This window comes from Amblyomma maculatum, chromosome 11, assembly GCF_055883805.1.
Source record: "Amblyomma maculatum isolate TAMU_Amacu chromosome 11, ASM5588380v1, whole genome shotgun sequence".
NCBI classification, from domain to species: domain Eukaryota; kingdom Metazoa; phylum Arthropoda; class Arachnida; order Ixodida; family Ixodidae; genus Amblyomma; species Amblyomma maculatum.
Genome location: NC_139354.1, coordinates 11,702,406 through 11,714,965, shown reverse-complemented (window position 1 = coordinate 11,714,965; position 12,560 = coordinate 11,702,406). Strand labels below are relative to the sequence as shown.

Below are 12,560 nucleotides of genomic sequence, written 5' to 3'. Positions count from 1 at the left end.
AAACGCCTCTTCTTGCATGTAGAAATGCCCCGGGACTGCCTGTAGCCTCCAAATCTCTTTTACAAGTGTGCGTGTGCGGGGGGGGGGGGGGGGGGATATACCCCTCCCCTTCGCCTCTTAAGTGCTTTGGAGTTCCAGGCATGATCCTGGAACTGTTCACATCTTATGTAGGAAAACCCCGCGACGCGGGTAAACTGCGGCGCTACAGTTTCTGGGCTGCTCGCGTTTGGAGTTAACCTCTCTACGCCGCGAGGGCACCGTTGAGTAAATTCCCCGCTAAATTAATTTTGTTTTCTTTCTTAACGATTGTACACTTCCGTTTCAAGATGACGTATTGCATTTCTGCCCAGGTGCATTGCCGTCCGCAGTGCTTTACGATGCAGTCCGGGATCCATTGCCGTCCCATCGCTGTCCGAAACGACACCCTCCCTCTTCACCCCTTCCCACCCCACCCCTCTTATTGCTTTTCTTTTTCCGCCAGTATGGTTTGCCGCTTGGACTGTTATTCTCTTTCGATCGCTTAATGCGTCTGCGGCACTTCGGATGTCGGTTGCTCACTTTCCGTTGACCCGGAGTCTCGACTGCCGCCTTCATTGCCTTGTTTCGTGTGACAGCGCCCTTATACCGCCGTGACCGCTGTGCACCCCTTGGACGGGTGAAGTCCATTACGTCGTGAGAATGGAATAGAGCACACGTCGCTCGAGCTCATTACGACAACGAAGAACGCCGCTAATGTGCATGGCTCCTTTCCTGCGTACAGCGAGATATCTCGCTGAGTCGCAGCCGGTGTCGGACTTCTCTAATGGCTCCTCTCTGAAGAGCGTGCTCCAGTGCGCGACCCACTGCGCCAGCATTGTTAAGCTGTCGCTGACAAAATTCAGTGCGAGGTCGGTACAATGCAACGAAACGACTTTCTTCCTCTTTCGTTTGTTTTCTTCCACATTTAATCACGTGTCGCGATTTCAGCCGATATAATGGGCGCGTGAGGCGACTACGATTGAGCCAGCGACAAAGGGCGAACTAGAATAGGCTTGAAATGGGATTTCCCGGATTAATCAGGCAGCTACTATACTCGGGGACAACTTTCTGTGGCAATGGAGCCAAAGCTACGGGGGCGGGGCATTCCTAACTGTGTTACTACGCCATGTAGTTCCGAGTACCTGGAGCCAGTTTGCTTGTTCAGCTTTAAGTTTCCTTTGCTCCCACGAACGTTGGCTCCCGCAAATCAGCAGCATGTTCCTTTACGCAGAGCTACTCAATACTACCAGTTGCGAAACTTTCCATAGGGCCCATGTATAAAAAAACGGCGGTTTTGATTGGTCGAATTTCGGGTGTTTACGATTAACGCTTCACTGTTTCTGTAAACGTTGGTATGTGCCTTAAAAAAAAAAATAAGAAGACCTTGTACTTGTGAAGGTGCGCGGATCTATAAACTTCGCAGAAATACTCCTTGGCTGTCGTGGTACTGTGGTTGGTCTGAAAAGATCGTCGTTGGCAGAACTGCGTCTTGCATTTTGGTTTTTGTTTGTTTGTTTGTTTGTTTGTTTGTTTGTTTGTTTGTTTGTTTGTTTGTTTGTTTGTTTGTTGTTGTTTTTTTTTTTGTCTGCGTGAATCGCTATCCGGAGGTTTTAGCATAATGGCTGTAGGTCGCCTACCGGGGAATTATAGAGAAGTTCGGTGCGGTAGTCCAGTATTGTTCTTCTGCACCGTTGAAATGTGGTTTTCGGCTCGCCTGTCGGGACGCGTTGACAGGACCAGTGCGCGTATGTCCCGAGAAGAGGGTCGTTCGCTCACAGCTGGTTAGCGCTTATGATGTTTGAATTACAAGGGCTAACCACAGCTGCTAATAATTAATGACTGGCTTTGCTATCAGGAAATTATATAATTCACACAAGTCGCATACTATACAGCAATCAGTACAACTATAGCTGCAGAACTGGATCTCGAATAGCAGCTCTGTTGCCTAAAAAACCTATACTTACACCCTCACCTCTCCACTGCGCCGCAATTGAAGCGCACTATCTTCCTTTGTAGCGAAGAATACAACCTTATATTTTATATGGAAGATGTATGCTGCGGATATTTTTAAGGTTAACACAATGTTTGCTTTATTTTCAGGTTTTTGTATGCGATCTCTGGAACACCCTGTGTGTTCGATCTTTGTTTTAAAGTGTGTCGTACCCCTGTAGGCATAGTTTTCGAGTTCGCGCGCTCTGGTAGGCGTGGTCCTTGGTGAGAGTTTTTCTGCTTGCCTTTCGTTAGGGGTATCGTCGAGCTGGAAAACTTTGTGGGGCGCGTTCCTACAGCTGTCACGGGATATTGATGAATCGCGTGGCGCCGCGGATGATAGAATGGCCTGCGCAGCTCTACGTGTGCGCGCCTGCGAGTTATGTATACACTCTACTTCTGAGGCGAATACGCCTTGTCAACGCGGAAGACAGCTGGGTGGGGATCGATCACTGTGCGACACTGGGACGTCGAGAGGCGATGGGATTTCGAGCGATGGCTTTCAGAAGCCCTTCCGCAATCAATGTAGTCGCGCGTTATCGCTGCCCTTGGCTGAGTGCTTGCTTTCGCGGTCGCGGGAGATGCGTGCACTGTAAAAAAAAAAAAAAAAAAAAAAAAAAAAAAAAAAAAAAAAAAAAAGTATATATACATGTCTATAAGGGAAAGAAGATTAGCGAAGGAAAGTGGGGAATGTTCCTGCACTAGAGGAAGAAAGATAAGGATAGCGAAAGGGGAAGAAAAGGGAGTGCTTGGAAATAAGGAATGACAAGAAAGGAGGTTTGAGGAGACGGGCGCATAGGAGGTTGTGTAAGGTTTTACAAACGCACAGCAGTTGGTGCTGCACTTTGCTTGGAATGGAAATTGATCCTAGCTCCGTCGACGGCGAGGTGCCTTTTCCTGTGGGCATTCTCGGGAGCCGGCGAAACGCTTGCCGCGTACGTATTGTGTATGCTGTTGGTTTCGTAGTTGGCTGTGGGCCCTGGCCTTTCAGTGGCATTTCGTTTCAACTTCATTCAAAACTTTTTTTTTTTTTTTGTCTTAGAGTCGGGTTTGTTTCCGTGCTTTGCAGCAAAGTGTGAGAACTTTCGAAAATTCCCGAAGGAGTGTGCAGTACAAAAATGTCAGCCTCGGCGGACACAGTTTGCTGAAAAAAATCTATCCAGATAATGCAGCTGATTAACTGAAACTCTAGTTAGCATTGTCCGGTTGTTAGTACGATGGTGAGATTGATCGTGAAGCTGGGCACAGGACATGTATACGATCCCATATCAATTTTTCAATCGTCGAAAAACTAAATATTCTAAATCTCTGCAACACGAAGGTTTACAGCGCTTTTTTTTTTTTTTTTCGCACGAAGTCAGGTGCAAACGCGATGCCCGCTGATGGCGCGCGTTGCAGTGACTGAGGCGGCCATTTTACACTTTGAGCGGTATTGTGCCACGACGCGGTACTGAAAGAAGTTGTATTTATATATTCATTATCGGCACCGATCGGTGCAATACTATATGATGTGATAACCTCTTTTCGGTACATTGTCATGCAAATATTGTACAGCCGATACACAGTCTCATATTTTATAATACAGGACATCTGTATGATATCTGTGTGACAAATCCTCTGTGAGATTTTTGCATCACAATGCATTTTTTAGCAGGGTGTGCACAGTATTTCGCTTAGCAGCTTGGTGGAACGAAAAGCACAGTCGCTGCCATCTCCATAGTAATCTTTTAGAGCCACAGCTAGGTAGAGCAGGCAGTCGCCCCCACACGTCCGCACCGGACCTCGACCCGTCTACTCTGTATACCGGATCCGAACTCTGTGATTTGGAAAAAAAACACCAAGCTCCATAAAGCCCCTGCAGGACACAAACTGAGGGCATGTCGGGCATCCCAGTGCGTAACGTTGGCGTTTTCAAAAGATACCGGCCTCGAAAGGACGTGGCATATTTTTTTTTTTTTTTAATGTGCTTCCTAAATGTATTTACCAGCTGTTGATTAAGAACAGCCGCCTTCTTGCATGCACTGCAGAATCGGAGCTTTTTCTTCATTAGTAGTGCTTGCGAGCGGGCTAGTTGGCTATACGACTCCGACGGCCTCTGGCGCTGCATGGTTATACGCAAACACAATACACACACAAGGGAATTAAACCAAGACGCTAACACAGATGATGCGCTCGCTACCAGCTGCCTGTTTTTGTGGTACGAAGAAGAAGAATGCATCACAAAAAACGGAGGGTTACAATAAGAAGTAAACAAAAGATTCAGAAAAAATGCGAAGAAATTTAAAATGAAAAAAAAAAAATAAATGAAAATAAAACGAAAATAATGACAAATTGCGTCTAACTTCTTGTCACATTGTCCAAACGGAGAAGTATGACCTCCTTGCTGTTAAGCGCCACCGACGAAACACTCACGCCTTCCCCTTCTTACCCCGAAATCATATTGAATGCTTCAATAATTTGTCTTTTAAAACTGTCTTCATACCATTTTTGAAGCTCCGCTTCAAAACGCGGCTAGATTTAGTGTGCATTTTGCGGGCTTACGGATTGGCGCCTTATATAAGCGGCCAACAAAGACAATGTCCTTTTTGCCGTCATTATCTTAATTCGCTCCGCGCTCCATCCCGGTATACTCCAACCCGAGGTAGTTCCAGCACACGCGTATTATGGTGTGCTCTGAAATGGCGTTACCTACCCACTCGTTCTTTTCTTGAATGGTTCGGCCTTTGCTATCGAAGGGGCGACTTTGTAGGTGCACCTTGAAAGGGGAAGACTGCTTTGAGAACTTTTGTTTGTTTATTTTGCGTACTTCCGTTTCTTGTGGCCCGTAGCCCCGCTGTTACACCCTTGACAGCCGGCAGCAGCGCGGCCGCATCTTGCTTACTTCACAGACCGGCGTGGGTCTATAACTGGACGGTTTCTCACGTGTTGGTTTTCTTTCTCCTCTCCGTGTGCGCAGGTTCCCCTGAAGAAGACCACCTTCATGCTGGAGCGACCCGAGACGGAGTCGGCCCAGGGGAGCTTGGAGGGCCAAGAGGCCTTCCCCTCCTTCACCGACGCCGTGCTGGTGTCGCAGGGGCTCTCCAAGGACTCGCCCAGGTCAGTCTCTTTATAGTGCCTCCCATACGCCGGTCCGGGGTTTTAACGCGGCATGCATTCAACGGCTGCTCCCCGGGGATTTCTCGTTTTGTGGGCGTGTGTGTGTGTCCACAACTTTGGAAAGGGAAATTCCTAAAAACTGTCCGCAACTCACTCTCATGCGGAGTAAACAAAATACGCTTATGGAGACCCGAATTATGTCTGTGTAAAGTTGTGCGGTCTTACCACCGCATAATAATGCCAGTAATACGTCGCGTGTTAAACTTAGATGGCGATGCCGTAACAGTGAAACGGTACGGCGAGCTTGATTCTCCTTCATCCCTCCTCGCTAAGTTACTCAAGGAGCAACCGTACGAAGGGCACCGTTAGTTCAGGCTTCCGACGCTGTCGTTTACAGTAAGGTGAAGGGAGGTGGAGATTATATTTTATCCAGTGCCACGTGTCCAGCCGTAGATTCAGGCAATGAGCGTCTTCCTTATTATCCAGAGCGAGCGATGAACTGAAGCGTTGGTGCTAACGACTGGCGCAGTGTAGCGATTCGATTTTGCAGTTTTCGCTTTTTTTTTTTCTTGCCTTTGGGGTTCGCTGGCACGAGGCGCTAGCTCCGATAGCCCCATTTTCTTCGTTGGCTCTATTCAATCGACGACGGAGGCGTGGAGCCGGTAACAGTGATAAAATATATATATATATATATTGAAGGGAATCTGATCAAAATTGCAATCCTTGTATTACTTGCGCCCATAACCCCTTTTTCGTATCTGCATTCCGTGTTTCTTTGCTGTGCTTCTCCCCATCTTTGTCGCGCGTTCCCATATAGCCGACGCCCGTCACTCCCAGCTGGCGTGGTCGTTCGCGTATATATATACCGGCCGTCTGTGAAGCGAAAACGCTGGCTGGGTTTGCTTTGCTTGCGCTGTCCGAACTCTTCCAAACAAACGACGGCCTTGCCCCCCAAAAGTCAGCTCTCTCCATCTGCCCCGCTGGGAGCTGCTGCCCATCGCGCTGTTCTGGGCGCCTTGAAGGCGCCGAGCAAAGTGAAGCCGGTGTTTGGAAGGGAGGGCTTGCGTGTGCGGACGAAAGCTGTACGAAGGGCTGTTATTTCGGGAAAGCCATAGCTTTGTTCTGCCCTCCCGTGCGGCTCCCACTCTGGTCGATCGGCCTGCACCTTTTATTTCTTCCTCGTCCCTTCAAGACGTTGTGCACTTTACTGCGAGGTAGAAAGTTTCGCACGGTCTTCCAAATGACGTGATTTCTTTCCCCACGCCCTCTGTGTCTTCGCGGGCCTTTTGTTTCCACTTCTCCCTTTCTGTTTTTCTCGACTGTTTCGATCGGAGAGCGCCCGGTCTCAGTTTCCTGTGGGGATTGGGGTGATGAGAAACTTTGGTCCCTCCTTGCTGCCTTAACGAACTTCGTTTTCGTGCAGCGCTGGGTCCAATTCGCTGACATGTTTTTTCTTTTTGTTCGTCGTTTCTGAGGCGTACCTTCATTTTTTGACGTCCTTAGCTTGGCTAGTATATACTTTGGCGCTGTCCTGGAGAGAATCACGCCATCCGCTCGTTTTCGCGCCGGGTCCGGTGGTGGTAGTGTGTGGTTTCGAGAGTGCTGCGAAGCTTCTGGAAGCCGGCCACGCACATCGTCGCTTGGATTATCGCGGTGAGGGGGAGAAGGAACGCTTGGCGTCAAAATTGAGATCCCTTATCAGCATGAAAGGCTGTGCAACGAGTGCGAGTCGTTTGAGTTAGTCTTTTTTTTTTTTTTTTTATGCGAAACTTCGTTCATGTCGTGTAGGGTATGTTAAAATCGAAACGATATGAAACGGACAGGAAAATTGGAGCCCAATTCAATGTTATCTTAGTAGGAAACGGAACACTGTGTACTATGCGGACACCCAACTGCCACATCCTTGCCCGAAGCGCGATGAATCTGGCGATAAAATTGCACTTGGGGCACGATGTTCCTGTGCGTACACATCTGTTCTAGGCGTCTCATGCACTTAAATGAGGTTGTGTCGCGTGGGAGAAAAAAAGGCTAGCAAGCATTTCGCTCTCTTTTCGTGCGTTGCGCCGATCTCTTCCACGTGGAATTTCTAGCCGTATCAGCTCTATTCCTTTTTCTTTCTTTTCCCCCCGCCTTGCAGTTGCGCTTCACGAATATATATGAGTCCATGCATGGAGGAAGTGCAAGGTCCGGGTTTAGGAGAAAAGAAAAGAAAAGAAAATGTACATAATTACACGGAGGGGAGTACTCACCATACTTGGTGTCCCACCGGTTTTGGCGCAGTGCTCGGCTCGTTCACACACACGTCGGACGTGACTTGCGTCGCCCCTCCAAGCGCTAGCCCAGAATAGAAGAAAGAGAAAGAAAAAAAAAAAATAGCGGGACCGAGCTCTGTTCCTTTCGCAGTGGTGACATTCGTGTGTTTCAGACCGTTTAGCATCATAGCTGTGATCAGTGTGACTGCAATTGCTGGCTCTAAATTAGCGTTCAACGATCGTGCCTTTTTTATTTTTTATTTTTCGTGGCTGTTCGTCGAAATTGCATTTAATCCTTCACATCGTCCGCCGTACGTGCTAGCATGGGTTACTTTGCATTGTCTGCATGGACGCGTTGTCCCTAACAAGACCTCGCGTCGAAAAGCGCTGTCATTCCCGGTAAGGTGGCAAGGCTGGGCAAATGACGAGCAGGGCGAGGATAACGTAAATACTTAAATATTACGAAAGCACTTGAGCGGCTCCCCGAGCAAAGTCTTGTCTTGCTTGTGGAACAGCTTAAAAAGCAACGCATTGCAGAGGGAACGGCAAATTCCCCAGTATGACGCTATACAGTCTCGTTACCAACCAATAAAAGCGTAGGTTTAATTATAATTGGTCACGAATGTCTGTATCATTTCAGCCTTCTGTGCAAAGCTAGCCTGGAAAAGAGGAAAACCCACGCAACACGGCTTTCGCACGATTTTTAGCCGAAATTATCTGCATTTCATTTTCTCTTTCCTATTCGTTCTCGTCATGGAGACAGCTAATATCCACTTCCAGATATGCATGGGACCAATCTGTCGATGCGTTTGGAGGTTATGGTAGACTAGAATCGAACGAAAAAAGTTGTACAGTTGACTCTCTAGGTAATATGGTAACTGGCCATGACTGACAAATTTTCGGGGACCACGGGAAGTCTTCTCGGGGTAATTTTCCTCAACCCTGTGTGCATGGTCGTCGGGGGATGGAGCGTCAGGCGAAACCACTATAGCGCCGTCCCGACTTTGTCTGCGGACCGACCCCGGAGTTGTCCTCGGCATCTCGTTTCGGCTTCGATTTAATGTGACGTGCACCGTCCTCGAAACGGCTGCCCCTGTATAGGAGGCATTCAAGGTACGTCACGGAGGCCATTTTGTAATGCTGGGCCCAGCCTCAGCAGTGCAAGCTGAAGCAGGCGGTGATAAGACGATTAAATGTGCTTGCAACGTTTCGCCATGCTACATGCACCACAAAATGGCCGCCGCCGTGACGTAGGGGCATGTCCCCTATATCAGCTTAGCGGGCTCCGTCGCATAGTACCGGGATGCTTAAACAAGGGTGTCGATGGTTTTCAATGAGGGGACCGGTTTCTAAATATTTTTATTAAAGCGAGTTTGCTGTTTATGGTTTAGTTAAGTGTATAATGGGTTAATTACTTAAAATTGGTTTGGAGTAGCGCCACAATTAAGCTGCACGGTGATTCAGTGCCGCACTATCAAGTTTAAAGAATGGAAGAAAAGCACAGGCGATAGCAGTTTAATTTACAGGGAAACGTTTTTGAGTTCCATCTAGGAGCTGGAACGCCAATCTTCCTGTAGCGGTGTCGCTAAACATTACAGGTGAAAGAAAACACCGATGCAAATAATTGTGAGTGATCTCTTTTGCTTTTAAAACTATTCTTTTATTACTTTTTTTTGCATTTCTTCAACGCCTCCTTCCGCATTTTGTTGTTCTAATCTTCCCAAGTAATCGAGTCTTCGCCGAGCACTTGGCTTGAAGTGATCCGGCTTTATTTCTTCATCGGGCCAAAAAAAGCTGAAAAACTGATCCGGATAAAGTAATTTAGCCGGCATGCTGAAGGGAAAAAAAAAAAAAAAAAAAAAAACCAGTGAACGCATTAGGCAGTTTCACTCTTTTTGTATTGTTCAGCGCACAGAAACCGAGTCTAGAAGTCTCGCATAGTACGTAATTCGCTCCTTTTTGTTCCTCTTTCCGCCGCCTACCCCTTCCTCACTGCTCCACACCCCTTCCCCATGTTCTTCGTTTTTCATTCGTCGTCGACTCTTGATAGCGAGTGTTTGAAACACTATCTGCTGGGGTCTTCGGTGCGCACTGATTTACATTTCTCCGATCTCCCTGTTACATTATACACGCGAACAAAAACACTGCCTCGCCGATTCCCGTTTTATTTTTCTTCGCCTTCGGCCGAATAACGAATGCGTGTGTGTGGGTGGCAGATCGATTTGTTCTCAACCCCCCCCCCCCTCCCCCAAATGTTTATATGCTTTGTTTAAAACCCTTTGCCTCGGTGAAAAAGAATTTTCTGGAAAAACGGAATAACCAAGAATATCGATCCGAGCAGGCATGCATATATATGTGCTGTGGCCTTCTGCTCTTAGTTTCTTTCGCGCTCAGTGGGGTTCTTTTATTACTTCCTACACCCGGCTCTCGTGCCCGCCTGCTCTTATATCGTCTCTTGTTTCAGCTAGCATTTGCATCTGGGGAGTCGTGAGCGCGGCATATGATAAAACAGAACATCTCATGTGACCCGTCGAAGCAGTTTAGGCGCCTGGTTGGGGCCGCAGCTAAAAGTCGCTCTTTTTTTTTTTTTTCTTTTGGCACGCAGCTGGCTCCGTTAGTGGGGCACATCGATCGCCCTGAAGGCGAATGTCGGCGCCTTTTAATTACCGGCCGATCTGCGCTGTTCGTAACAGCGACACCGGAAGCGGGATAGAGAGGAAAAAAAAGGGCAGGCCTACCGCCCGGTCACTTCCGTTCTCCCCCTCCGCTCTTTCTCAGGCTGCCAGCAGCGTCGGCGGTTTTTTTCCGCCGCAATGTGGCCAGGGTTACCGGGGACGGGAGTTCGGGTAACGGGACATGTCGTCCCTCCCATCTTTCCCACCAACCGTCCTTGTTTTCCGCTCCCCCGCACCTGCCGAAAGAAAAAAAAAATAAAAAAACGACCTCTGCGATAACTATGATACAATGCCTTAATATCCCTGGAGGGGGGGGAGGGGAGGTTCTGACTTATAACACGTCGACAGCATGCAGCATCACCCCGCTTACGTCACTTGTAGGAGGACAAAGGCCTCTCTTGTTGCTATTCTTTCATAGCTGTGTCCTGGGCCAGTTGCGAATGTCCCTTCCAATCAGATTTTCTCGTTTTATCTCCCCACCAGACTGTGCTGGGCCTTGCTGTTTCCTTTGCTTCCCCATCCTGTGTGTGTGTGTGTGTGTGTGTGTGTGTGTGTGTGTGTGTGTGTGTGTGTGTGTGTGTGTGTGTGTGTGTGTGTGTGTGTGTGTGTGTGTGTGTGTGTGTGTGTGTGTGTGTGTGTGTGTGTGTGTGTGTGTGTGTGTGTGTGTGTGTGTGTGTGTGTGTGTGTGTGTGTGTGTGTGTGTGTGTGTGTGTGTGTGTGTGTGTGTGTGTGTGTGTGTGTGTGTGTGTGTGTGTGTGTGTGTGTGTGTGTGTGTGTGTGTGTGTGTGTGTGTGTGTGTGTGTGTGTGTGTGTGTGTGTGTGTGTGTGTGTGTGTGTGTGTGTGTGTGTGTGTGTGTGTGTGTGTGTGTGTGTGTGTGTGTGTGTGTGTGTGTGTGTGTGTGTGTGTGTGTGTGTGTGTGTGTGTGTGTGTGTGTGTGTGTGTGTGTGTGTGTGTGTGTGTGTGTGTGTGTGTGTGTGTGTGTGTGTGTGTGTGTGTGTGTGTGTGTGTGTGTGTGTGTGTGTGTGTGTGTGTGTGTGTGTGTGTGTGTGTGAAGTTTTGTTACGCTTAGGAACGGCGCAGTGGTGTAAGCTTTTGTCGTTATTGCATTGTATGCTCCACGCAAATCCATTTCGTCCTTTTGTTTTTTAATTTCAAACGGCAATTAATTGGAGCTGCTTCTCAAATGTGCTCCCCTCTTTCTCCTAACATTAATCATTCATCTTGCCGTCCACACTTTGATACGATGTCCGCTGTGATTAAAGAAGGGCTTTATTCTTAGAGCACCGATCAGGGTGGACTCTATAAAAACAGTTCAAAGGCATGATGCGTAAAACACCTCTAACCGCTTTTCACCGGTGTGCTACCGTCCCATAAACGTTTTACGCGTGGAGCCGAGGTGTTCGCGGTGCTTCAGCGTTCTTCTGTCGTAAAAATTAAAAAAGAAAAAAGAAAGGTGGAGGAGGGAAGTGGGGGAGCCCGCGTAGTTATCGCCTTGTACGGCTACTGCATGGTGGCTAGCTACTGCCTTCTCTGTTCTTCCCTGGAGGAGAAACCTCGATCACTAAAATGGGGCCGGTGTAAAGGCAGTCAGCTTCCGCTGTTGGGCAGTGGGCCCTGCTTCCGGAGCTGCAGCCCGAGACGACTGTGCACCTTAAACATGGGATCGATAAGCGAACGCAGTGGACCTATACGGCCCCTTCATCATTTGCAACCTTAGGCCTTCCTTGCTCACTTCCAACAATTACACTGGAAGGAGTATGACTGTAAAGGATTATTCTTACGGCTACTTTTTTTCAGAGCGCCTTCTCAGGTGAAAACGTTTGTTTTAACCTACGTGACACGTCACAAGTGAAGCCCTCTACCATGCACCATCTGTGCCTAGCCAAGGCTATTATAGTTGACCAAAGTTCTGACATCCAGTGGACGTGCGGAGGCGAAGGGACTGTACCACCTTTTCTTGGGAACGAAACAAATTTAGGAGAGCCGAAGAGAACTTATTTTTGGCTATTTTTACTACAGCATTCGAAGTCGCCTTCCCCTCGCTGGAGGCAGGGAAACAAAAAACGGAGCTTTTATTTTTGCTTATTACTAACCAGTAATTTTAGTTCGGATTTTAAGGTAAGGGATAGTTTTACGTATTTCTTCGTGTATGATCCCCCCCCCCCCCCTTGTTTTTTTTTCTTTTTTTTATGCCTGTCCTCAACACTTAATTCGGTTGGTTCGATTCGTTACAGTTGGTCTCGTGTACGCCTAGCGGGTTTTTCGCCCGCACAAAATACACATCACTTGAACGGGGTGGTTCTCCTTCATCTAATAGCGTGGAACCTTGTAAGCGTGCAGAGCGTTTCGGTTAGCACGGCCCTATATCTCAAGCGCTAGCGTATAGGCGTGGTTGGCCCGGAAGATATATGTGCCGGGACTACCCCTCGTCGATGGAGGTGACGCAAGCGCCTTTTTTTTTTTTTTTTCATTTGTTGTTTTTCCTTCTGGTCGCGCCACACTTCGCCTCGTTAATTGACGTCGCACGGG

General features: G+C 48.1%; 1 protein-coding gene across 7 annotated transcripts in view; it reads left to right on the top strand.

Moving 5' to 3' along the window:
- LOC146172867 (uncharacterized) overlaps positions 1-12,560 on the top strand; it is a 206,815-nt gene that overhangs the window by 147,289 nt on the left and 46,966 nt on the right. For all 7 annotated transcript variants that reach the window (XM_084583347.1, XM_084583348.1, XM_084583345.1 and 4 more), the window contains exon 27: positions 4,964-5,103. In XM_084583347.1, coding sequence (XP_084439473.1) covers positions 4,964-5,103 — 140 coding nt within the window. The remainder of the gene's footprint in view (positions 1-4,963; positions 5,104-12,560) is intronic.